The sequence below is a fragment of the Triturus cristatus genome, chromosome 9 (assembly GCF_964204655.1).
Source record: "Triturus cristatus chromosome 9, aTriCri1.1, whole genome shotgun sequence".
Taxonomy (NCBI): Eukaryota; Metazoa; Chordata; class Amphibia; order Caudata; family Salamandridae; genus Triturus; species Triturus cristatus.
Window position 1 is genome coordinate 1,151,654,274 of NC_140592.1, and position 24,990 is coordinate 1,151,679,263.

The 24,990-nt window shown below is 42.5% G+C and overlaps 1 protein-coding gene across 2 annotated transcripts in view; it reads left to right on the forward strand.

Moving 5' to 3' along the window:
- The window catches only part of LOC146799534 (carbohydrate sulfotransferase 8-like), a 131,616-nt gene that overhangs the window by 62,883 nt on the left and 43,743 nt on the right, over nt 1–24,990 (forward strand). For both annotated transcript variants that reach the window (XM_085627109.1, XM_085627110.1), the window contains exon 2: nt 6,593–6,738. In XM_085627109.1, the coding sequence (XP_085483235.1) occupies nt 6,593–6,738 (146 nt within the window). The remainder of the gene's footprint in view (nt 1–6,592; nt 6,739–24,990) is intronic.

Sequence of the window (24,990 nt, forward strand, 5' to 3'; positions counted from 1 at the left end):
ACATCATCCACGTGACAATCTGATTCACCTCATCATACACTACTATAACCTTTCATCACTCACTGTAAAATACAGAGTACCATATTTGAAACCATTGTCACACCAATACCAGTTACTACATACCCACTCACTGATTCCTAAGTCTACACACACAACTACCCATTCAACAACAGAATCATTTATACATGCAGTCACTAATTAATAGAACCCTATCAAATGCACTTATACACATATATAGACATTGACACATCAGCAGTCATCTTAGTCGGTTATGCAGTCATCCTACTCACTCATGAAAAAATGTATCACACTTACATTTACACACTTACACAATTATCCAACTACTCATTTATTCAAACACATAGTAACTCATAGTTAATATGTTAAAAAATCACCATTACAATTATACACTCATTCATGTAGTTACTCTCACAATCACTGACTCTTACACATACTTATTTATATACACCAACTCTCACATACAATGCCTTTTGTTATTTTACTTTGTTGAAGATGTACAACTAAAACATATATTCGCTCACCAACACACAAATAAATACACTCAGTCACCCAAACAACTGTTTCCACATGCACTCTTAAACCTATACACTTAGTCAATGAACCATTCACACATCTATGCATAGTTACACACACCCCATCCAACCACACACAAACTCAGTGTCCCATACAAATACTCACCCAACTAATCAATAACTAATATACACACTCATGTAGTTAGTGACCAACTGATGCAGCATGTTATACACCAACAGAGACAGTGCTGCACACATTCAAATAGTTTAGTTACTAATCCATGTATTAAGTGAGACACTTTTAATTACTCACTTAAACAGACAGTCAGACAGCTACTAAATCCTCCATCCAGACAGTTATATATCCACTCAATCTTCAATATAGATTGGTATGTATATAATACATATTTAAATTTCAAACTAAACCACATTCACTGGATGATGTCATCAGTGATGTCATTTGAGATGTCTTCAGTGATGTCACTGGCCATGTCATGAATGATGCAATATGTGACATCATCAGCAGAGCATTGTGGGCGTGCGAGTTATAGTTAGCAGAACTAACTATAACGGAGGAATTTCTATGGTTTTGTACGAGTGAAATGGCCAGCTAACTATAACACCCCTGAAACCTATGGTTTTTTTCTGTGAATTTCTAAGGTTTTTTAAATGCTAATTTCTAACTATAACGTCTCTGAAACCTATGTTTTTTTCAGTGAATGTATATATATATACATATACAAATACACACACACCCTTAGTTCAGGGATAGCAAGGGCACTGCAAGGATGATAAAAGGCAAGCCAGAGGTAACAACTCCTATCTGATGTCCATGATTGTGCTTAAAAAGGTTTTGCAGACTGTTTCATCCAAATATTTGAGGCAAGGATAGATTTCTATGGTCTCATGTTGCATCAGTAATTTTCACAAGGATATGATATTAATCTCTATTTATTCACATTCTAGTGGAATAGAAATTCCTAATGAGATCTTAACTAGGGACGGATTACTAACTAACAGGTTTGGACAGTTTTACAGTCAATTGGTTGCGTGAGTGCATGCATGTCATTTTCACTGATGACTTAACAAAAAACATTTATTTTGCACTAGTCAAATGCTTCAAATGTCACCTGTGCATCAGTGAAAGCCAGTATAGACTTGGATCAGCACTAATGAAAAGCTAAGTAGTGCCTATATTTGGGGGGGCAATATATTTATTTGGTAATATCATAACATCCACTACATCAACCTAGAATATATTATTAGACATGACACATTTACTCTGTGTAATCCTGATTATATGCATTGCACAGATCAGTTTTGAGGGAAGTTAAGGATTTTAAAGATATATCGTTTGCATGTATACCTGTGTGTGTTTGTATGTATATATATATTCACTGAAAAAACCATAGGTTTCACACACGTTATACTTAGGAATTAGCATTTAAAAAACCTTGCAAATTCACTTAAAAAAACATAGGTTTCACACAAGTTATAGTTAGCTGTACATTTCACTCGTAAAAAACCAATGAAATTCCACGTTATAGTTAGATCAGGTAACTATAACTCGCGCCCCCGCAATGCACTGCTGATGACGTCACATATTACATCACTTATGACATGGTCAGTGACATCACTCATGACATCAATGATGACATCTGAAATGACACATTGTGCATTGCGGTCGCGCAAGTTATAGTTACCTGATCTAACTATAACGTGGAATTTCATTGGTTTTTTACGAGTGAAATGTACAGCTAACTATAACTTGTGTGAAACCTATGGTTTTTTAAGTGAATTTGCAAGGTTTTTTAAATGCTAATTCCTAACTATAACATGTGTGAAACCTATGGTTTTTTCAGTGAATTTGTACGGTTTTTTAAATGCTAAGTTATGTATTTATTTTTAACTTTTTGCGCGCACGGTGCGCGTTGCGCACCGTGCGCGCGCTGTGGGCACTCGGAGCGCTTCGCGCACCGAGCGCCCACGTTGCGCATTTCGTACCGTGCACGCCTCGCCATTTTTTACAAAATATCAATTGTTTTTTTCTCCCTTGGGGGTCCTTAAATTTATATATTAAATGTGATTGTTAATTCTTTTTTTTTTTTTTTTTTTTTACCGTACGCGTACGGTAAGCTTACCGTACGCGCACTCCGCGATTTTTTTTTTAAATTATTAAATTTATTTTTCATACTTTTTGGTCCTTCGTGAACCCCCTGACGAACGCTAGGGGGTCTGCAACTCTCTTCGTTGCCCCCTTTTCATGTTATCAACCTTTGTTTTTCAGTGCGAGAGACAGAAAATGGTGGCCGATACTTTCTGATTTCGACCGATTCGAATGTTTACAGTCATGTAACCACCAATCAGAATTGAGCTCGCGCACGGCACCGTACGCGTACGGTAAGCTTACCGTAAGCGCACGGAGCGCGCTTACAGATATATATATTGATTTAAATACTATTTTCTCAGGACCTACTGAACAGATTTACACCAGACCTGCAAAAGGCACATCCCTGACCTGAGGACTACCTCTCTGCCCAATTTCAAGTAATTCTGTTCAGCCGTTCGGGCTGTAGCTCGGACTAAAGGTCCTACGGGAAAATGCATGGGGAAAACGCGTTTTGGGACCCCCCTTTTTTCTCAGCCCCCGCTTGACGAATCCCCCCGAGACTTTCAGGGTAGGAGCGGAGCGTAGCGCCCCATTAGTTTTGAAAAATTCGCGAGGATTCGTCAACCGGCGCCAAAGTTATTCCAAATAGAATGTTGCGGATTTCCTATGGAAACACGGTCCTAACTATAACTATCTACTGGCGACCGCCAGTAGATAATATATATATATATATATATATATATATATATATATATATATATATATATATATATATATATATATATATATATATATATATATATATATATATATATATATATATATATATATATATATATTATCTACTGGCGGTCGCCAGTAGATAGTTATAGTTAGGACCACGTTTCCATAGGAAATCCGCAACATTCTATTTTGAATAACTTTGGCGCCGGTTGACGAATCCTCGCGAATTTTTCAAAATAGGTGGGGCGCTACGCTCCGCTCCTACCCTGAAAGTCTCGGGGGGATTCGTCAAGCGGGGGCTGAGATAAAAGGGGGGTCCCAAAACGCGTTTTTCCCATGCATTTTTCCATAGGACCTTTAGACACAGCTACAGCCCGAACGGCTGAACAGAATTACTTGAAATTTGGCAGAGAGGTAGTCCTCAGGTCAAGGAAGTGCCTTTTGTAGGTTTGGTGTAAATCTGTTCAGTAGATCCTGAGAAAATAGCCTTTAAACCAATATATATATCTGTGGCAGCTTACGGTGCGCTTACCGTGCGCTTATGGTAAGCTTACCGTACGCGTACGGTGCCGTGCGCGAGCGCGATTCTGATTGGCTGTTAGATCTTAGTAAACATTCGAATCGGTCGAAACCAGGAAATGGCGGCCGCCATTTTCTCTCTCGCACTCTGACAGGGGGTTGAAAAACAAAGTCCAAAAACATGTAAAGGGGCTGTTTAGACAGCTCCCAAGCACCTAGCCATGTTGAGGGAGTCCCCAACGATCCCCCAAGTGAAAAAAGGCAAATTTAATTTTTTCGAAAATTTCGCTGATTACGCTTACCGTACGCATACGGTAAGAAATTAAAAAAAAAAAAAAAAGAAATATCCACATTCTCCCCACCCCGTGCGCAAAAGGTGCACCTTTTGTGCATGCCTTATAAGAGCTAAATCAAACATATATTTTACCTGTCACAACGATGCTCATCATATGTCCTCCATGTGCGCACGGTGCGCGAAGCGCATCGTGCGTTCATGGCCCATGTAGCGTAACGTGGGCACGCGGTGCGCGAAGCGCACCGCGTGCTCACTGTGCGCGCACGGTGCGCGAAGCGCACCGTGCACGCACGGAACGAACTGCGTTAAGTGGGCGCGCACGCCACAAATGGCGTAAAGTAACTTAGCATTTAAAAAAACGTACAAATTCACTGAAAAAACCATAGGTTTCACACACGTTATAGTTAGGAATTAGCATTTAAAAAACCTTGCAAATTCACTGAAAAAACCATAGGTTTCACACATGTTATAGTTAGCTGGACATTTTACTGATAAAAAACCAATGAAATTCCCCCGTTATAGTTACTGTAGGCAACTATAACTCACGCGACCGTAATCCTCTGCTGATGACATATGTGTCTTTATGAAAAAAAAATATTTGTAATATATGTATAGCTAAAATTTAATGGAAGAAGACATGGGCAAATAAGTGTCTAAATACAGTATTAGCATCAGCAGAGGATTGCGGTCGCGTGAGTTATAGTTGCCTACAGTAACTATAACGGGGGAATTTCATTGGTTTTTTATCAGTAAAATGTCCAGCTAACTATAACATGTGTGAAACCTATGGTTTTTTCAGTGAATATATATATATATACCTACCACTGTGTTGTAAGATTCGTTTATTTTTACTTTTCATAATTCTACTTGTACTTAACTAATTATATTACAATATAGAAGTAGGTCAATAGAGTGAATGCAATGTTATTGTAGTTCAATATTACCAGCCTAAGTTTAGTGTCATGCACCGTGCAGCCCCTTGAGTTCTATTTCTATTTTTTTAAATGTGCTTTGTAAAGCAGTGTATGCCACTGAGATTCTTCAAACTGCTGAGGGGGTGGTGGTGGGGGGGTGCGGTTGTAGGGGAAGGAGAGCCAAGAGGCAAAGGAGAGAAAGGAGATATGCAAGGAACCACAGCCAAGATCAGACATGTAACCAGGGTCGTGTTCGACCCACAGTCCATCAGGACATCCCAGAACCGGAAAGGATGAAAGACGGAGAAAAGTCCTTACAATCAAAGGAGGATTCAAGAAGCCAGCAGAATGAGCAAGGGATGGAAAACATGGGACAATGAGATCAAGGGCTCTGACAGAGGATTCGGATAGGTCTTAGAGTACATCCCCAATGGGGGCCTCAATAAGGAATCCTTTTCAGTTTCTTCCTAAATTTGAAGTAGTCCTTCTAAAACCTGGGTTCAGCGAAATGACGATGCTCCACAAATGCTCCGTATTTTTCTTCCAGGTATTATTGATGAAAGGTGCCATAGTAATCCTGTTGCCCTGGGAAAATCTAAGCAGGTGTATAGGCTTGTAGCTTGAGAGGAGTTTACTGAAATATTTTGGGCTCTGGGGTCAGTAAACTATATTGCCTGGCGCAGAACAACTTGTAGGTTGCCATTTGTTTAATGGGAAGCCAAAAAGGATTGCGAAGGGTTGAGTAATGTGCTATGATTTTTTAGGACATGTTACTAGTCTTGCAGTGGTACTGGACTAATAGAAGAAATAGTAGATCCTTTTGGTGAAGCCCAACATATGTACTATTACAGTAGTTAAGACAGGCATACCAATGCACATATGAGGTCTGCCTTGTGATAGAAGTTTAACAATAGTGACACTTTGCTGAGTACATTGAGGTGGAAGCTTGAGCTCCTTTTCACTTCATTCCCTTGGGAATTAAAAGGTATTTCACAATCAGAGACCATACTCAAGTTTCTTGCATTGTGTCGGGAAGACGGGTTCTCGGGTCTATTTTATCAAAGATTAGAACATCAGTTTTAGATCTGATAAGGTAAAAATGACTTAATCTTATCCAACGTGGAATGGAAATGAGGCTTGAGGTGATGTTGTTCTGTAAATGTCTCTCTTGTAATCAGACATAGATAAGGGCATCATCAGCAAAAATTTGGAAAGAATGTGTTCATTATTGTAGTAATGGGTTTGAGGACAATAATTTGCAATGAAAAATCCCAACACTGGCAACAAGTTAGCCTGATGACATGGCGCTAGGTAGCAACATGGAGCTAAGTGACAACCCTATGTCCATGCCAGGTTTACATAGCAAGTATCCTGATGTAATAGTTGCATGATGTAGCTTCGACCCTCAAAAGATCTAGTAAAATGCACTAGGACTAACATTAAAGAGATAATATATTTTTTAATTCTAATTGTATCTTTTTTCAATCAACATTTTCAGAAATCCATTTTACCCGCCATCATTCAGATTAAAAAAACAAACGATGAGAAGAACAAGATGGAAATGGATCTTTCTTATCATTCCTTCATCTGCACTACTAGGATTTCTTTCTGTGCTTCAGATTTCATGGTACACCTGGAACATAAGTAAGTAGATGAAAACCTTATTGAGTCTGACTTTACCTTTATCTTGTTGAACGATTATTCTCTGTTTTTTTAGTTCCATGCCAAACATCTTCTTTTCCATCTTCTTCTGGGAATCCACAGTGTTATTCTGTCTTTGTTCTTCTGTACACCCTTCCCCATATTTGCTTAGCATTGCAATTAACTTGTTGGGTTTGAAGTACTTTCTTTGTCTATGCCACCCATATCTTGTTCACATGCGAACATCCAAACATCCTCAGGTAATCTTCACAATTTATATTGGGTGTCCTCTTTAGTAGTAGTGGGAGAAGCCGACTAGCTTGTCTACTCAAATACTGTCTGGTCTTTTGAAAACCTATGATGTTCCTCGGAGCAGGGTAGTCTCCGGACTAGAGTCCTCTCAAAAGAGCCACAAAGAGATGTGAAATTTCTGCACCTGGCTATCAACAATCACACTAAACACTGATCAGGCGAGAAACTAGAGGCTGACCTTTATAATTCTGAACAACAGACTGCAGTCGCAGCCTTCGCCTCCACCATCTATCAAATGGCAGTGCTCAGGAGAACTAATTAGCAGCAGTTCTCAGCAAAAGGAACTGTTAAAAAATGTAAAGGAACCCTTTATTTTCTTTCCTCCACTTCAAGGTCTAGGTTCTTCCGTCCACCACCAGGAATATCTACAATACATTTCCATGATTTCGGAAAGCAACATCACCTCCATTGTGTGCACAGGAACAGGTCAGGGGCTTCCAAAATGGAACATAACTTTCACTCACACACACAATGCATGTACCTCACAGGATACATAAACATACATACACACATAACATTCACTTGAGATGTTAACACTAGGATCTGGGTTAGCACCTAGAAGCAGAACTAAAAGTGAGGGGACCTATAAGCCTTCACTCCGGTGACACAGATAAACAGGTCTAGTCACAACAACTGATTAACGAAACCAAACACAGTAGACTGCCAAAACCACTCTACATGCTAAACCTTTGATAAGAATGATAATCCACTGTCACACAAATAATGGAGCACTTCCTGCATCCCTTCTGATCCAGGACAGGTCCAGATGTTCACTCATGTCAAAGGACAAGCCAGGGTCTTCATGCACACACTCCAGGGCCAAATGTTAACAAAGGGGTACCAGATACTCACAGTAGGGCACTACGGACAGAGGAACACAACTGTACACCATTCAGGGGCCATTTCTATCCGAAAACAGTCCAAACCATGGCAGTTTAGCATCCTCACATAATACCACCGAATGCTTATATACTCAACTTTCAACAATTTGAATACATACCAATTATTTGATCTAAGCCAATTAAAAGCACAGTTGAGCTTGCTGCTCATATTTAAAAAAATGCATCAAAACACAATCACTATAATACAATCTTCATGTCACTTGAGCTTTTTAATTCAAGCATCATTTTGTCGTTAGTTACTGACTGACTGACTTGTATAGAAAAATGCCCCTATTTGCATGATCACCCACATTTCTTTGGACTGATGCTGCTGATTTTTTAATCTGTGCACTGGGACTCTGCTGACCAGGCCCCAACGCATGTACTCTGACTCCTAAAACATGTTGAAAATGGCTACACTCCTAATTGGCACATTTTACTTATCTTTAAAGCCCTGGTATGTGGTACAACGAGTACACATGGCCTGTAAGTCAAATGTCACTAGTGGACTGCACCACATGTTGTACCACCACTAAAGTGACAATGCAAAACATGACTCCAGGCCTGCCACCAGTAAAGTGGCTATGCAAGTTTAATCTTCGAATTCGAGCTATTAAAATAATCCCTTTTGACAAGCCTAAACCCTCCTTTTAAGTAGTATTACGTAGCCCCTAAGGCAACCTTAAAAGACCATTAAGCAGGGTGCAATGTTAAACATGTCTTTGCATGATGATGCCCTAAAAGCTATTTTCGCTGTAGCAGGGTAAGCTGTTCCCTAGGAACACATTAGGACGATTTCTTAAAGTGCATAAAGTTATCTCAGTGTAGGCACCAGATAAAAAGTTAATTCTTGGACATAATAAAATATGTATCACAAATTTAATTAATTGGTAAAGACAGATTTGTAATAAATGTTTTACAAAAAGTACTTTTAAAAAGTTACTTTTAGCCTGCCTAAAGCTTCAAGAAGCCCATTTACTTGAGCTTCAAACTGTCACCCAGGAGCTGAACAGTTGCTTGATTAGGTGTGAATTGGTTTCCAGAGTTGAGACAAAGGCTTTTGGAGATAAGTTGAACTTACCCCGACATGAAAGCCTAGGGGCAGTGTCCAGCCCATTGCATATTTTCAAAAGGTACCTAACCTGTCACTGGCAGATGTAGCTCACAGCTACATCTGCTTCCCATTTGTTTAACTAGCCAGACAGGCTAGGGAGAAGAGCTGCCCTCAGAACCAGTTTAGACTGACCACATAGAAGGGTTTGATCATTTCCCTGGCCAGACCTCTAGTGTGGGCACGGGACCTCCACACAAGGGAAGAAACGTTCTGCCATCTTAGTTTTAGATAGTGAGAGGCAGTGTGGGATTGTTTGTAGTAAAGGCACACAGGTCTTGCTGCAAAGTGGGTAGGGTTAACCCTGGAAACAGTTTCCCTATTGGTCAGAGAGGGGCCAAGAGAGACCCCCACCCACAGGCTAGTTCCAGGCATCAATATTGGATCCTTGGGAACCCTCCTCAGAACACTAGTGAACCTTTGGAAGATAGAAGAAGGACTGCAACTGTTGTTGTGACCTGTGAGGTGAACTACAAGGGCAGGACCTGCTCCTGCTTGTAGCCAGCACAAAGAAGTGGACTCCAAAGTTCAGTTGACTGACCTCCTGCTAAGCTACAGGGACACTAAAGCTGCAAGAAGCCCATTGTTGAAGGAGCGAAGTTGGACAGTTTCAACTGGACCTGCACTGGACATTGATGGTGGCTTCTTTGGAGTGAGTCCTTACCCACAAGTGCTGTTCCTGAGGTCCTGGAACCATTGACAGGTGTCAAAGTGTGCTTCTCCTGCCTGACAAAAAAACCTTGGAGTTAGAAACGTTCTCAAGAATTTTTGCTTGGAGCACTGAAAGAGGACTGGGACCAATCTGCCAAGCGGTTCTGCCAAGTGTGGGCCTGACTTTTCCATACCTCCCTCTCCACAGCAGCAAATCCAAATCAGCGAGCCCGATGTGGCCCAACATTCAATGATGTGGAATTCTCTCCTGCTATATCCTGCAGCCTTGCCCAGCTGAGGAAACTCAACTTCTAGAAACTAGTCTAAGTCCGAAGGTAGAAGTCTATACTGAACAGCGACAGATTAAAGTAAGTGGCTTCCTATGCACCAACTCCAGACTTTTCTTACTCAGAGCTCATCAGGCCTTCATTGACAGCTTCACCGAGGCTTTGTCCTCTGTTAACCCATCAATGACAAGCCCATTACAGATCTAGCCTGCAGCTATGCCTGTTGAAGATTCTACCTTCTCAGAAAATTTCTGAGCCTGAAGGAAACTCTTCGACCAGGAACATCCTGGTCCTTTTAACGAACCTATGCTCCTTTGCGGGTTGGCCTTAAAACTTACCTTTGTACTGATCTAGCATGATTAGTTGCCTCGGGTTGGTTCTATTTTTATTTAACCATTAAAAAATTCATAAGCCTCATAATAGCTCAACAAATACAATATACCACATGACACACGCAACATATAACATGCAGAAAGGGGCTATGGGTAAGTCTTCGTCCTCTATTTGTGTGTTTAATTGAGCCTCCATTAAGCATTGGCTTGTATAGTTATCCGTCATGTTTTGGAACCAGTCCATCAGCCGCGGCTCTTGCAGGTAAGAGCAGAGGGGTGGTGAGGCCAGGTGGGGGATATTTCGACAGACGACCACGAAGGAAAATTAATTATTTATTTAATTTTCCCTCGTTTATCGAAATCCCCCAACCCGGTCCCACCGCCCTACAGCTGGAACCTAACGAGCCACGGCTGCAGTCCATCACATTCTACAAATGCTTGCATTATTACTTGTACACTTCCCATTGGTGATGTGTAGAAATGTAGGTTGCTGGCCCACTTCTCAATCCACCCTCTCTATTTGCACCACATGGTGTCTTTGGTATTCTCTGCCCTTCCGCTCCACTCCACCAGCACTGCACTCTGTAACTGGTGTTCTCTGCTCATGCTGCCCTTCCACACCATTGGCACCACCTGTTGCATAATGGAACAATGAATGCCTAAAGATCAACCAGTGCTGCTCATAAGGCATTCACTGTGCCACTATGCATTGCCTTCACCGGAAACCACTGCCTGTCACGCCTCCTCCATCAGCGCAACCCATTATAACCTGCATTTTCACCCACTGCATGGTGGGACACTGAATGCCTGATTAAGGGAGTAGCATAGTCAAAAAGATTTGGAGGTTGAGGTGGGGGGTGAATCTCAAATTTGTCAACTAAAAAAGCTGTGGGCTGCAGGGTGGTGGGGTGAGATGACTAAGGTTCAGGATGGACTGTTTCCATTAGGCTGGCCTCTCTCTAGAGTGGCATAGTGGGCGAAAACAACGGGATGAAATGACACTGGAGCAATTGAAACTGGTTAGACTATTTGCAAGCATTAACATCATCAACCTTTGGGTGTTTTGATTGCCAGTAGTATACTTGGAAACCTGAGACTGGCGCAGCTTACCAAGATCACTACTGCCAATGTTTGTGTGTTCCAGAAAGTTGTAAATTTTCACCCAATCAAGGAATACTTCTATCGATGACGATTTACCATTTTGTTTGGTAAACCTGTGTTGGACATGGCCTCCTTAGGGAAAATTACCCCAAAATGTTTCACTTTTTGCTCCTAATCTTTGCAGATGCTTTCTGCATAACCTTAGGAAATTGGGCACCTTCCCCCTGTGTGGCAGACGGAAGGTGCGTTTGCCCACCTCGCCCGCATTGAGCTGGAAGTGCGGATACAATGGGGTTTTGGTGCCCTACCTCCTTGAGCTCTGTAAACAGGTACACCTTATACCTGTGGTGGTACTGCACGGGCTAAGTAGTCGGGCATAGCACAGAGTGTGCCACCCATGGGATAGCATTCAACCCTATATCGGGTTGTCGTGGCAGGTCTGTGGGGCGACATCGCGCCCCTGCCTAGGTTGGCATCACTTATGCCTCGGTCAACCTGGAGTGAGTCACACCATATCATTAGGGTAACCCCCAGGGGAGCCCTGACAGGCACCGGGGGGGGTGGTAAACTGAAGGCGGGGTGGTCACATATGAGTGTTTCCTGCCCGAGTAGTGATCGACCCCCCAATAGAGCTTTCCCTGCTTTCCCGTGGATACTCCAGGGAGTTACTGAATCTCTGGAGTGGCCTCAGGGCCTCCACATATCCTCACTGTCAAAGAAGTGGGAAGTGCTTGCGCCTTCCTGCACAGGTTAGGAAGAGGCACTGACGTGCTGTTCTGGAACATGGTTTCGTCTGCCAACGCAGACCGGGGTGTGCGCATCAGCCCTGATGTTGTTTCGGATACATGACCCACCTGCTGTGGCAGGCTGAAGGATGTGCCCCGGCACCTATGCCATGTTGGATAGGGGCCCAGCCTGCCATTGCGGGTATACCGGCTTCCCCTGTATTCTAACTTCCGGGTCAGGCCATGCCGGTGCAGGCCTGTGTTTGTGCCAGTGTTCATGCGCGCACCTCTGTGACCCCGAGCGCGCAGTGTTCTGTGTGAAGCACGCACACACACAGCACACCCTGTGTCATTTCCTGGTTGCGGTAAGCGGTGTTACCACTGTGGAAGAGGAGAACACGGAGGACACGAGGCAGCGGCAGATAAGTGTACTTTTACACGGCAGCCTTTGCACGTGTTCACCAGCAAGTGGCTCCGGCACTTGCTGCATTTATTTTCTTAATGGAGCGTGGCTGCGGGCTGATTGTGGGCCATTGTGGAAATAGTCATGTTAATTGAAGCGCATGACTTTACTGCGATTAACAGGAATACTTTCCCGAATACCCGCAATCAGCCCGCAGCTGCACTCTATTAAGAAAAGAAATGGATCAAGTCCAAAGCACAAGGTGTGCTTTACACATCGTGCTTTTGGACTTGATGCGGGTGGCATCTGGCACGTCACTTGTTGTATTACATACCTGGATGCAGAGACGGAGAGAATCCCCGAAATAGCAGCCGGTGGCACTTTATCTAAGCAGGAAAACTACCACTTTCCAAGTAATACTCCAGGGATTCTTTGTGAATACCATAAATCAGAAATTAATTCCACATGAATGCGTAATCGTTCAGTTGCAGATTTCCAACCTTTTCACCATGGCCTGTGCTAATTGGTCTCTATCAGATAATTGGCCCCCTTTATTTGTCCAAATATACATTTTATAGAGTTATTCTCAAGCTGGACGAGTGGGTATGTCAAGCGCACACGTTTCCAGATTAACTTTGTGTGCTTGAGCATGGCACATGCAGTAGCAATTAGTGGACGTGAATGGGCCAGTCTATTGCTGCAGTGCATCCCTGTCCGATTTTTGATACAAATAAAATGAGTGCACCGCTCCAATTCACAGTCCCTTGTTCTGTATGGATGCCTACATCTGCCCCTTGGATATTAACAGAACAATTTGCACTTTTGTAAAACTCGTGATTTATCTTTTTTGCGAGTTCTATAAAGCTTTAGGTGCATCCTACGAATCTACGAAGTTATTCCGCCGCCCTTTTCCCCGCTTGGAATCACAACGCGGTCGTTACAACGACCGCGTTGTGATTCCGCATACCATTACCCCGCAAGTCGGAACAACGACTTGCGGAGGGGGGCGCTGGATGTTGGAATAGTATAATTTACTATTCCAACTCCAGTCTGTGCGGACACTAGGGAAGGTGTTGGTTTTTAAATCCAACACCTCCACCGCCCCCCCCTCCCACCCCACAAGTCGTTGTTCCGACTTGCGGAGTAATGGTATGCGGAATCACAACGCGGTCGTTGTAACAACAGCGTTGTGATTCCCTTCGTTGAAAAAGTTTCGAGGTAAACGTTGTTTACCGCATCTTACAGCTACTTCCGATCAATGTAAATATCAGGTTAGAAATAATTGCAAACAACTGGCTTGCGCTTGCATTTTTGGGGTTTGCATGAAAGGTTTCTTCAGGGAACCCAGCACTTTATTTTCATTGTACTTTGCGCCTCATCATTATGCTCACTGATTTTTATTTTTTGGTGTTCTTCCTATTAATGCTATTCAGCATGCTTTTTTCCGTTTTTAAAAGAAAAAGGAATCTTGTTATGAATCAAGGCAAGAAAGTGCGGTTGCAAAAGGTGACTTGAGGATGCGTGAAGAACACTTTGCTCCTCATTAACAATGGTCCCTTTAACTCCTGTCACCACATATCATAATTATAACACAATCAATTGTGTACACACAGAGGCGCAGCTAGAGCCAAATTTCGGTGGGGGGTGGGGGGGTGGGGCGGGGCTAATTCTTCCAGCAATAGGCAGAGTGGAGATGCGGGGCTCTAGGAAGGGGTGAAAAAACAGCAGAGCCTCGTTAACAAGTAAATGGTCTTTTAAAGACCTGTGAAGTACTCGGGTGTGTGCCCGGGAAGCTGTCTCAGCCTGGGCTAACACACACGACGGGGGGCCTGAATCCCTTTGAGCCCTATGGGCGTTGCACACATCTGTGTACACATCAGTCTTAGTTTTTATCGCGTGCGATAATTAGGCCACTCGTAATGAGGGTCTAAATCTGCACATCTCCATATTGTACCAAGAGCATCCACAGCTGCAGTGCAAAGAAATATGACTTGGGGTAAGATATTGGGATAAAAAGGCATTATATAGCTGCCTACTTAGTACTTATTCTTTCCAGCCCTATGATGGGCTTCAGAGCGACCCCGAGAGACCTCAATAAACATGTTCACACACCTTTCAGCTCCAATAACCTTCTCATGCAAAGTCATAATATCATGTCACTGAACATCTGTATGTCGCAATTACCGACCTGTGTCAGGGCCAGAAGCCAATGCAACACATCCCGCCATAGCAAAGGAACAAAAGGGGCCTGGGGACAAATACAGTTGATTGCTAATGAAAGACACAGGTGGGAGGAGGATGGGGTGGTGGGAGGAAGGTGTCAGAGAGGATATATTTAATTGAAGGCTTAACGGGCCATTGACGGATTTTTGATAATCTGATAGGATAAAAGATAAAGCCCCTTTGCAGGATCGTGAGGTGTTATCCTCAAAAATAGATGCTTTACGAGGAACCTAGAAAAATATTTTTATTACATTTAGCCCAACCCCATAATGTTAGAACTTCTATATATGCTCTTTTATATTTACAGTAACTACCCAAGAATCTTATAAACAGGTCTTTAAGTGTGGTGAAAAAACTGGGGGGTCTCTTAAAGGGGTGTGACCGATGTAATTAAGGGTGCGGCTTAAAAACACGTTAAATGAAATTCTTTGCTTAGCATAGTGTGCTGCCTGACTGGCATTTTGCTGCTTCTGTCAATGCATCCAGATATATAATACAAGTAACATTACTCCTACGGCAAGCCAGGACTATTGGCTTTGTCATTGGTTGTATTTGTGCTGCTTTTTTCTGTCTGTGCATCCAAATATGTAACACAACAAGCAACATTACACCTACAGCAATCCACTTGCATTTCTTTTAGGTAACACGTTAGTTTGAAATCTCTGATTAGATATTGTGCCTCTCGGCTCTTATTTTGGTGCTTCTTTCTGTCTTTGCATCCAGATATATAATACAACAAGTAGCATTACACCTATAGCAAGCCAGGACTACTGGCTTTGTCAATGTTTATTAGTTGCATAAGATACTGTAATGAGTCCCTTTAAAGATGCATCAAAGGCAGTGAAGAGTGGTACTGCTGCTATTAAAGTCCCGCTGTCTTGTTAAAGTCCCTCGCCTTCGGCTCGGGTCTGTAACAATGCAGCGGGCCTTTAATAGCCGGTATAGCCCGCAACGGCGGGCTATAAGGCTATATTAAACCAAACACTCAAGTTGCTTGTACAACACACATCCTGAACTCAAGTACTTCAAAGTGCTCTCATATCGGATAATAAAGAAAAAGAAGGCTCTGTGAAGTAAAATGTTTTCCTAGGATCACATAGTTTGGACAAGCAGAGAAGCTGTATTGATTCCAGTTTATCTGCTTTCACTTTTTGAAATTCAGCTGCCAGATATATATCTCTGCCTCTCCTGTTTTGCATCAAAGGTCACACTTTAGTCTTTTATGTTTGGTGCATGAGGAGGAAACTGACACAGACACAGCAAACACGACTCAGGGCCTCCCGATCCAACTACCAGGCCAAAAATGCATTTATATGTGGGGTGTCACACCTCAAAAACTCCCCCTGAAGCTACACCCCGGTTCCTGCGAAGTGGTCAGTTACACTTATCAGGTACTCACTCACCCACCTGGCATAGCAGCATTATTGCTACAATGGAGGATGTGGAGAAGCAGAGCCCAAGGGCAGGAATGGTGGACACAGCTCCAGCAGTCAGGCCACTCTGCCTTGCAGGGTTCCTGCAGAGTGTACATCCACATATCCTATTGGTTGTTACAAAATAAAGTTCCACAGGCCCTCCATCTTTTATTCTGAAGAAATGATACATAATAACATACAGTGCCCTTCCTCCCATCATACAAAAAGCATTAAGACTCTACTTTCCATCATTGTTTGATACACTGAGGTTCTGTACAATAGAGCCTTATTGTATTGAATAGCACGTTAGACCTTGGAGTCCAACATGACACACGTGTTTTGTGATGTCACACTGTTAGTTGGGGTCATTCGTCTAATGTTTAACAAGGCACTTCTCACACAGACGTCCATCAACAGTTGAAGGTTCTATAGAAATCCCCGTTAACATAATATAACGCCCTCTTATACAGATTATACGGCTGTTGGCAAGAAGGTGGCAAGTTTGGAAGGCAGCAGCCACGTTTCGCTTTCCTTGGGTATATTTCTGGTCTGTTATTTGTCATATTTTCATGTCTTAATCTTGTTTGCATGCTTTCTTGCCAACACTTTCACCATTTCTAGCACAGCCAACATTCTGCCCCAAACACAGATCACGTGCGCTGTTTTTATTGATTCCTAGGCAGTAGAACAAAAAATCATACCCAAATAAAAAAAAAAATCTTTACAAACATAGTATCTTACACATAAGTTATAACCTTAAAACCCAAGTTTGAAAAATATAAATGCCCCCAGAAAAAAATGCATGCTTGAAATAATTCTCTTCATCCATGGTTATTATACTGGGTGAACAGTCCCCACATTGTTTCACATTTATTTTGAGCTCTATATCTTAATGCAAATGTTTTTTTCTAATTTTAAAAATGTGTTTCATTTTTGCAAACCGCCTTTCAAATGTAGGTCCTTTGTGCGATGTCCATAAGGATCTGCCTATCGACATAGCTGTACGTGCTTCATGCGCACTAACATGTCTAGTAATACCCATTAACAATGGACGCAGTTCTGAGCAGAGTATCTTCCACAAACATTTGCTTTCAATAGTTACAAATGGCCCTCATTTTCAGGTTTCGTCTACACAGCACAATTCTCTTGTATTTAATATATCTTAAAAGGGGGCTCTTATCAGTTCCCGTTCCCGGATTACAGTGTCCACCTGCTGTTATGTGGAACTTTTGTTTTGTTTACTTTCCCTGGCTGCATGCATTGAAACCGCTGTGTTACATTCCTCATCTTTTCATTGTGAAGCCACCGAGGAGTATTCATTTGATCTCACTCTACATTTTATGTGGGCTACATTCATTTTATGTGGTCTTAAGTTCTTGAATTTGATTTCATGACTCTGTTTTGGGCAGTTATATTAGTGTGCCTGCCTGAAGATCTCACACCACTCTCTCTCCCCATATTAGAAGAACTGGACACCACTGCCATTTATTTCTTATGTATCAATTGAATATAAAAATTGCTCTTGCATACATTTTCTCTTCATGTTTTTTTTTGCTCATGTACTGAACCGAGTACCAGTAGTCAACTCGGATATCTTTGTTTTTAGGTTTCGCCGGCACAAACAGCTTATTATTAAGCACATAGGTGAAACCTAATGCATTTACGAATGCTTGTATTTTTTTTTTATTTTGAGGCAAGGCGTCATCACATACTTCAAATCTTGACACCAAGATAATTGATGAGATATGTTATGATTAAGGCTCTCGGTTTTACATTTTTTACTGATTTTACTGCTAAATATAGACAGAACACCATCCAGTTTACTGTCTGTATTCATTTCTAAATATGGAATAACACAAAAATATAACTTCTTTTGAGCGATTCTCGATGCTGTCAAGAATGACTGTCAGACCAATAGCTGCGCAGAATGCCAGGCAGAAGAGGAAACCAACAGGACAAGGCATCTGCATGAAGCCTGTGCGATAGAGCCAATCATTGCATTGCAGAGGAGAGATGGGAGTGATAGGAGTCAATCATTGCATTGCAGAGGAGAGATGGGAGTGATAGGAGTCAATCATTGCATTGCAGAGGAGAGATGGGAGTGATAGGAGTCAATCATTGCATTGCAGAGGAGAGATGGGAGTGATAGGAGTCAATCATTGCATTGCAGAGGAGAGATGGGAGTGATAGGAGTCAATCATTGCATTGCAGAGGAGAGATGGGAGTGATAGGAGTCAATCATTGCATTGCAGAGGAGAGATGGGAGTGATAGGAGTCAATCATTGCATTGCAGAGGAGAGATGGGAGTGATAGGAGTCAATCATTGCATTGCATATTGGAGATGCGTTAAATAGTGCATCTTAAGCACCAACATTATTCAAACTTACAAGTGAGAATGTACTCTATTGGTTAAATACATGTGGAAATAAATATTTTGTAGCTTTATTTTTCCGCAAATTGTGAAATAAATATGGATTAACTGATAAAAATTAATTCGGAAAATTATAGACGGAAATGTCTAATAAATAAATTCCATTAAACAAACATGCCTACTTATGATAAAGCATATGGAGCATATGGAGATAAGCCCACGTATAATAAACCACCCAAGATTTGCACCCTGGGGTGATTAGTCCTTCTAAGAACAGTTGCATTGTGCCCACCAACCTCTTTCCAAATCTCAGGTGGATCTTGTAGGTTCCTAAGAAACTTTGTCCATTGTCATGCACCCTTAAATTGAAATTTATCGGCAAACAACCTACTAACCAAAGTCATAAGTTCTAAAGCTTGCAATAAGAAAGTGTGCTAGCAATCGGTCAATAAGAAGACTAAACAAGCATTGGCAATGCTAATAGGTGAGCTTTAAATGAAGGTTGTATGGTAATGTGAAGTAAATAGCATGGAAATGGGTATGTATTTTTGTGGAAGCAAAGAACTATAGAGTAATAATGGTGTATGTTAAAAGGTCAAATGAAACCTGACTTTAAAAATCCATTTCTGCCCTCCTGCCATCAGTGCTGCTTCCAGAGAAAAACAACATAAATTACTTAGCTATCTAAGACACTTTAATAGCATTGCTGTGTCATGTGTGTGCTCCTGAAATTTCAAGCTCTGGCAGCTGGATAAATAAACAAAGGATTACAGCTGTGTGGAGGGAAGCACTTTATTTTGAGGAAGCACCCAGGTGCCCAATACAAATATGAACTCCTAGCTCTCAACAAGTGGGAGAAGCCAAAGCCCCTTTCCTAATGATTCTCTCATAACTGATGTCAAGCCCAACCATATCATCCATTATGCCCTCTAACTCTTGCCATTACTGATTTCCAAGTTATAATAGTACCTTGGATAAACCAGTCCCGCACTTTCTTAATCCAAATTTAGCCTATCTAGCATCTCCGTGAGAGCGACATGCAGCTATGGAGAAGCATTCGCTCAACTTACGTTCCTCATGGCTTCCAGAGATTCTCAACTGTTTAAAAAAAAGCAAGGTTAACAGGCCAGAAAGCCTTCTAAGGTTTGATACTGAATCAATTTTGGGCTGCAGATTTTATTTTTGAAATGTGGTTAATGAACATTATCAAAGCATACTTGCATTTTATTCCACAGAAATAGAATTATTTGATGCATGTGCTCATGCATATTAGGATTCAATATCTGGAAATGCCACCCCTTCTGTCCCCCTCCCCTCCACCCCCCCTGTTTTTAGCAAGCTATAACCCTGTACAGTGGCGGTGCGTCCATTAAGGGCGCTGGGGCGTTGCCCCACAAGCCACCCGCACCGGCAGCTTCCTCGGCGTCGAGGGAGAATTTTCTGACAATCATGTCAGTCACAGTCAGCATGAACTCGGACTGCCCACCCCCTTCAGAGTCTGAAGAGGGAGGGCGGTCCGACGTCATGCTGCTGAGTGACTGACATGCAGCAGACCAGGGGTGGCGCAGAGCTCACAGCAGGCAGCAGTGCGCATGCTGGGTGAAGGAGGCGAATTTTCGCTCCGTGCCTAGTCATGCGCACTACTGTCTGCTGTGGCTGGCGCATGCCCATTAGGAGAGCGAGGGTTGAGCAAAGGCTCAAACCTTGGTCTCCTAATGGGCAGGCGGGCGGTGAGTCATCCTGCTGGAGCAGCGTCAGTATTGGCTTAGAGGGGTTGCCAACCAGTGCTGTTCCTTGGAAGAGGCACCAACGGGACCCGGCCGAGAAGCAGAGAGGCGCCGCGCGGACCTGGTCTGGTAAGCTTTCTTTTTTAAATTGTAATTCACCCCCCCCCCCCCCCACCCCCGGCGACCTCCTCCCCTGATAATTCAGTAGACAATGGACAGACACTCTGAGACAGAACCATGTAAGAGTTACGTATTCTCCGTGCCCGGTCCTTGAGGACTTGCAGGTTTGTCCCTGCATAGTCGAAGCTGCTGCGCTTTTCAGATGTGTCTGCTGCTCGTTTGTGAATCCCTGTGCGAATGTTCGCTTTCCCTATCCTGTCGAGTCTGGTGCCAACTGCTCATTTTCATTCAAGCGCTGTTCTGCCTGCCTTTCTAATGTTGGAAAACTGCTTGTCAGCTTGAAATGTCTGTGATGTACGCAAAACAAAGAACCCTCTCATCGGTTGTGCCTTACCTCGCAACGCTGTGCTCAAGATTGTAACCTGATACGCAGGGTTCAGCCAAACTTGAATTATTATGACATCGTTAACACACGAAGCAAACCCAAGAGGGGCCGTTAATCATGAATAAATAAACTAGAGGAGAGCTTATCCGTGTGGCGCACTCCTTACAGACACAAGTGAGGGATTTATGTTCAGAGAATTCATGTCTCAGGCGCTTATGTCGCTGAGAACACGAGGAGGCGCGTGCTTGCTTTAGATTTAGCCATGCATGGCAGATTTAATGTACCTCACAATAATAGCAAGCAGCCTTAAATCACTGCGAAGAAATGTTTTATGTTGAGCCGTACAATGCGTTATTTCGATAGACCTTGGCAATGTAACTTGAGTGCGACGTTATGAGCTGCATTTTCCTGGTGTCCTCTGTAAGAAATGAATGCCTCTCAGACAGCCGGAGTTCAGTCATACATTTAATTTAACGGCCTCCCCAGCTAGTATTGCGAGTAGTGACTGACTGACACAACTACTGATAGCACCCTGGGGCAATAAAACGTAAGCAGGGGGCAGGTGCAGGCGATGTGGGGGAAGGCCGAAGGACTCATGTTCCCAAGAACAATAACTTGAAAACTTTCATACTGAGTAACGTCGTCAGTTATTTATTGGCAAAAACGATGGTATTATGAGGAGAAAAAACGAGTTATTCTTAATAAATGACATGACGCCGCCATATACCCAGTAGAGAGCTCAGCAGAGGATGGCAGTGAAATGAAAAGATTTACTTAAAAGGCAGACTCCTTGTTTGAGTCAGTGGTGCTTGAAGGTCAGACATGACTGAGCGTCCGTACTTGAGAACCAATGACCCTCTGTAGGACAAGTGGGAATGTCCGCAACGACGCATCGTGATGCCATCTAATGTGCTATGGGTATAGGGACAGAGTTCATAAACTCACAGCAGGTACATAACCCAGCAAAAAGACCAGCGACCGAGGCCAGAGAGGAGAGTCTGTCCGTTTGCTACCATGGTTTCCTGTAGCCACCACTGTAGGCAGAGTGGGGAAGGGAGGAACCGCTTTCCTATATTATTGTGTATCAGATGTTGCTGGTAATATCTTAAGAAGTGAGATAGACATATATGTAGTAGGTTGTTTCACTGTGTCCGACTTATTGAGGCTGCTTGGTGTCTTAGTTGTGGCCAATCTGATTGTCTTGGTTGGGATAACGGGCATGGGAACTTCTGATGGTACACTGCCTTTTTCAAATTAGGAATAGCAATCGATTGTTACATGTTATCTAATCGAGTTCAAAGTATAAACACAAAAACAATAGATTCAAATAGTCCCAAATGTTGTATCACATATTTTACTCTGAAATCTTGCTCTTAGATCCAGGGCACTCGATTTTTTATTTTCTTCTCTAAGTGTTCCCATCAATTTCACTCTGCACGTTTTACACAGTGAGGAATCAGAGGTTGTTTGAAACGCAGTCGTGCGGCGGGTGACCCCGCACTCGTCGCAGGCTCTCACTGCGAAGATCCAGCAACATGTGCGTCACCCCCTCTCCAACCTCCCCCTCCACTTCCCACACACACACCCCACCACAACTGCAGGGCCTCCAACACAAGTGAATAGGGCCCCATGTATTGTATGAGTGTGTGTTTGTACTTGTGTTGGGGTAAAGTTGATGGATATAAGGATGTTATTACAGATCCTGTCATAATACTTTCGCAAGTGCTTTAACAACCTTCCTGCTCCCTCAAATTTGCTTGAAAATGCTCCATTTATCCACTCTTTTTTCAAACTTTTCTCGGAGGAGTTGTTAGGGCTCGCTCGCTCGCCTCAGTGCAGTACCATGATAACTTTACGCCTCACCACTTTCAAATGTCACCAGCCGCTACTGCCTTTAAACTATTTACAACCTGATTATTATCTAAGAGAAAGTCAGAAAATAAGTCATCAACAGGGCAAACGTGAAAAAGAGAAAGAGGAAATACATTGATATTAATTGTAAAAACGCTGTCAATTAAAAAGAACAACAGTGGCTTCCATCTTTCGAGCAGTGCCTTTACCTTTTTCATTGGGGGCTATAATTCAATTCATAGATATCATTAGAATGTATTTGATATTTGAAGCATTTACTCCTAATTACCTCTGAGACTTTTAGTTGCAAACATCTTGCAGCAGAGTTGAAGGTACTTGAGGGTCCATATTAAATGTCAGAACTTCAGGTTGTGCTGCATTGCCCTTCTAGTCTCCCAGAGTTGAATAATGATGAAATGAAGCAAAGGCTTGTTTAATATTAGTTTCAGTGAGTCTGATATTGGAGGTCTTGTCCATACACTCCTCTTATAGGTATGACCAATGGCTCTGTTAACAATACAAGCAGGTGCTGGGGAAAAGCTATAGTACAGACTGGCCTGGATTTATCACTATTCTGACAGTGGCGTAGGCAACTGAATTTGCCCCCGGGAGCTGGTCAAAAAATGCAGTCTATCCTAACCCACAAAAAGGAAGTTTAACAGGCCAGAAAAATATAGTTGCTAGAGTCTGCTCTGAAGAGAAAACATTTAAAGCCTCTGCAACAAAATGTGTGTTTGTGAACAGTCTAGAAGATATTAACCCATTTTGGTGTAGGTTAATTAAATCAGATGCACTATTGTTAGAGTCCCACTCACCTGAAGACCATATATAGCGGGAATGGAGATAGTCTGTCCTCTCACTAAGTGGTTAACCCTCCACACTGACTGGAAACGAGAAGTGGGCGGTAAAACACCAGGGAAATGGGGAAAAAACAGGGAACCAAGGCAGAATTCTCCAAGCAGGGAAGTGGCCTGCTCTTGGGTAGGTTCCCAGGATAGGATTTCTGACCCTAGCTGGCATCCCTTTCTTCAGGGAAGGTGCTACTGCATTACCTCCTTTAAGAAAAAAGGTAAAACAACATTAATAGCGACTAGTAGTGTTCAAAATCCACATGCAGAACAAACATATATATCCGTATACAATGCTTACCCACGGCAGAAAAAGGGGCTCTTAGTAATCCATAGGAGCGAGTCCAAACAGGTTTTTCTATTATACTCATAGGAAACAATGAAACAATTGAAGTAAAATGAAGTGCCCCTCCTTTGGGGTGAAGAAAATTGGCATATCTGAAATGAGAAGCAACGAGTCAAGACGGAAGAAGTAGCCGGGAATCCACTGAGTATGTCTAAAGAGGCAAGCCTTTAACCAAAAATGTTCCAAAAAACTCTTGGACACTTTTCACTGAATCAAAAAACATAAACATAGGGTATGAAGGAACACAATGTAATGGTTGAGGAGCAGTCTTACTTGTCCTGGCGACTGCTACGAAATTGGAAATAAAACCAGCAGTTCGAGGAGGGAAGCACAGATTAGGCAGGGAAGTGGAATAGAAACAGTATTCGAAAAGGGAACAGCCCGTCCCGTGGTCCGAGGAGGGAAAGGGTTTCACAGAACGACAAGGGAGGAGCAAACCCGGAAAAAAAACACTGCATTAACCAAGAACTAGTTTAGAAGAACTGCCATCTGGTTTAGGAGGGTTGTGGGCATGGAATAGACGATCCTGATGAGGAGCATGCATATCTAAGGCAGGCTCCCAGGTACGTTCGAGTGATACCCTTCACAGTCCACCAGATAAAACAACTAAGCCTGGCGTTGCCTAGAATCGAGGATACAGTTCACCTCATATTCTTCTTGACCATCAATAACAAGCAGGGGTGGTGGTGGAATAGTTTGTGTGATAGAAAAATAAGGTTTGAGCAAAGAGGTATGAAAGACAGGATGGATATAATACTCAGTAAGAAGCTCCAGTTTTATGACTACAGGGTTTATTTTATGTATAATCTTAAAAGGCCCCACATACCTAGGCTGGAGTTTCTAGGACCACCCCAAATGTAGGTTTTTGAATGCCATTAATACCAAATCATCCAGGCATAAGATGGTGCAGAGCGCTGATGTTTATCTGCTTGTTTTATATGCTCTCTTTTGAAGCCTGCAAATGTACCTGAGCCTTTTTCCAGATTTTTGTCAAGATGGAACACAATGTGTCTGCTGCTTGTTCTCTCTCAGTGGGATTGTATGACATAATTTCAAAAGACAAAAATTCGACCTACAAAAATATCGCAACAAAAATATCGTGGTCAAGAATATCGACATCCTATCTACAACATGGTAAGTACAAAAATATCGATAATTTAATATCG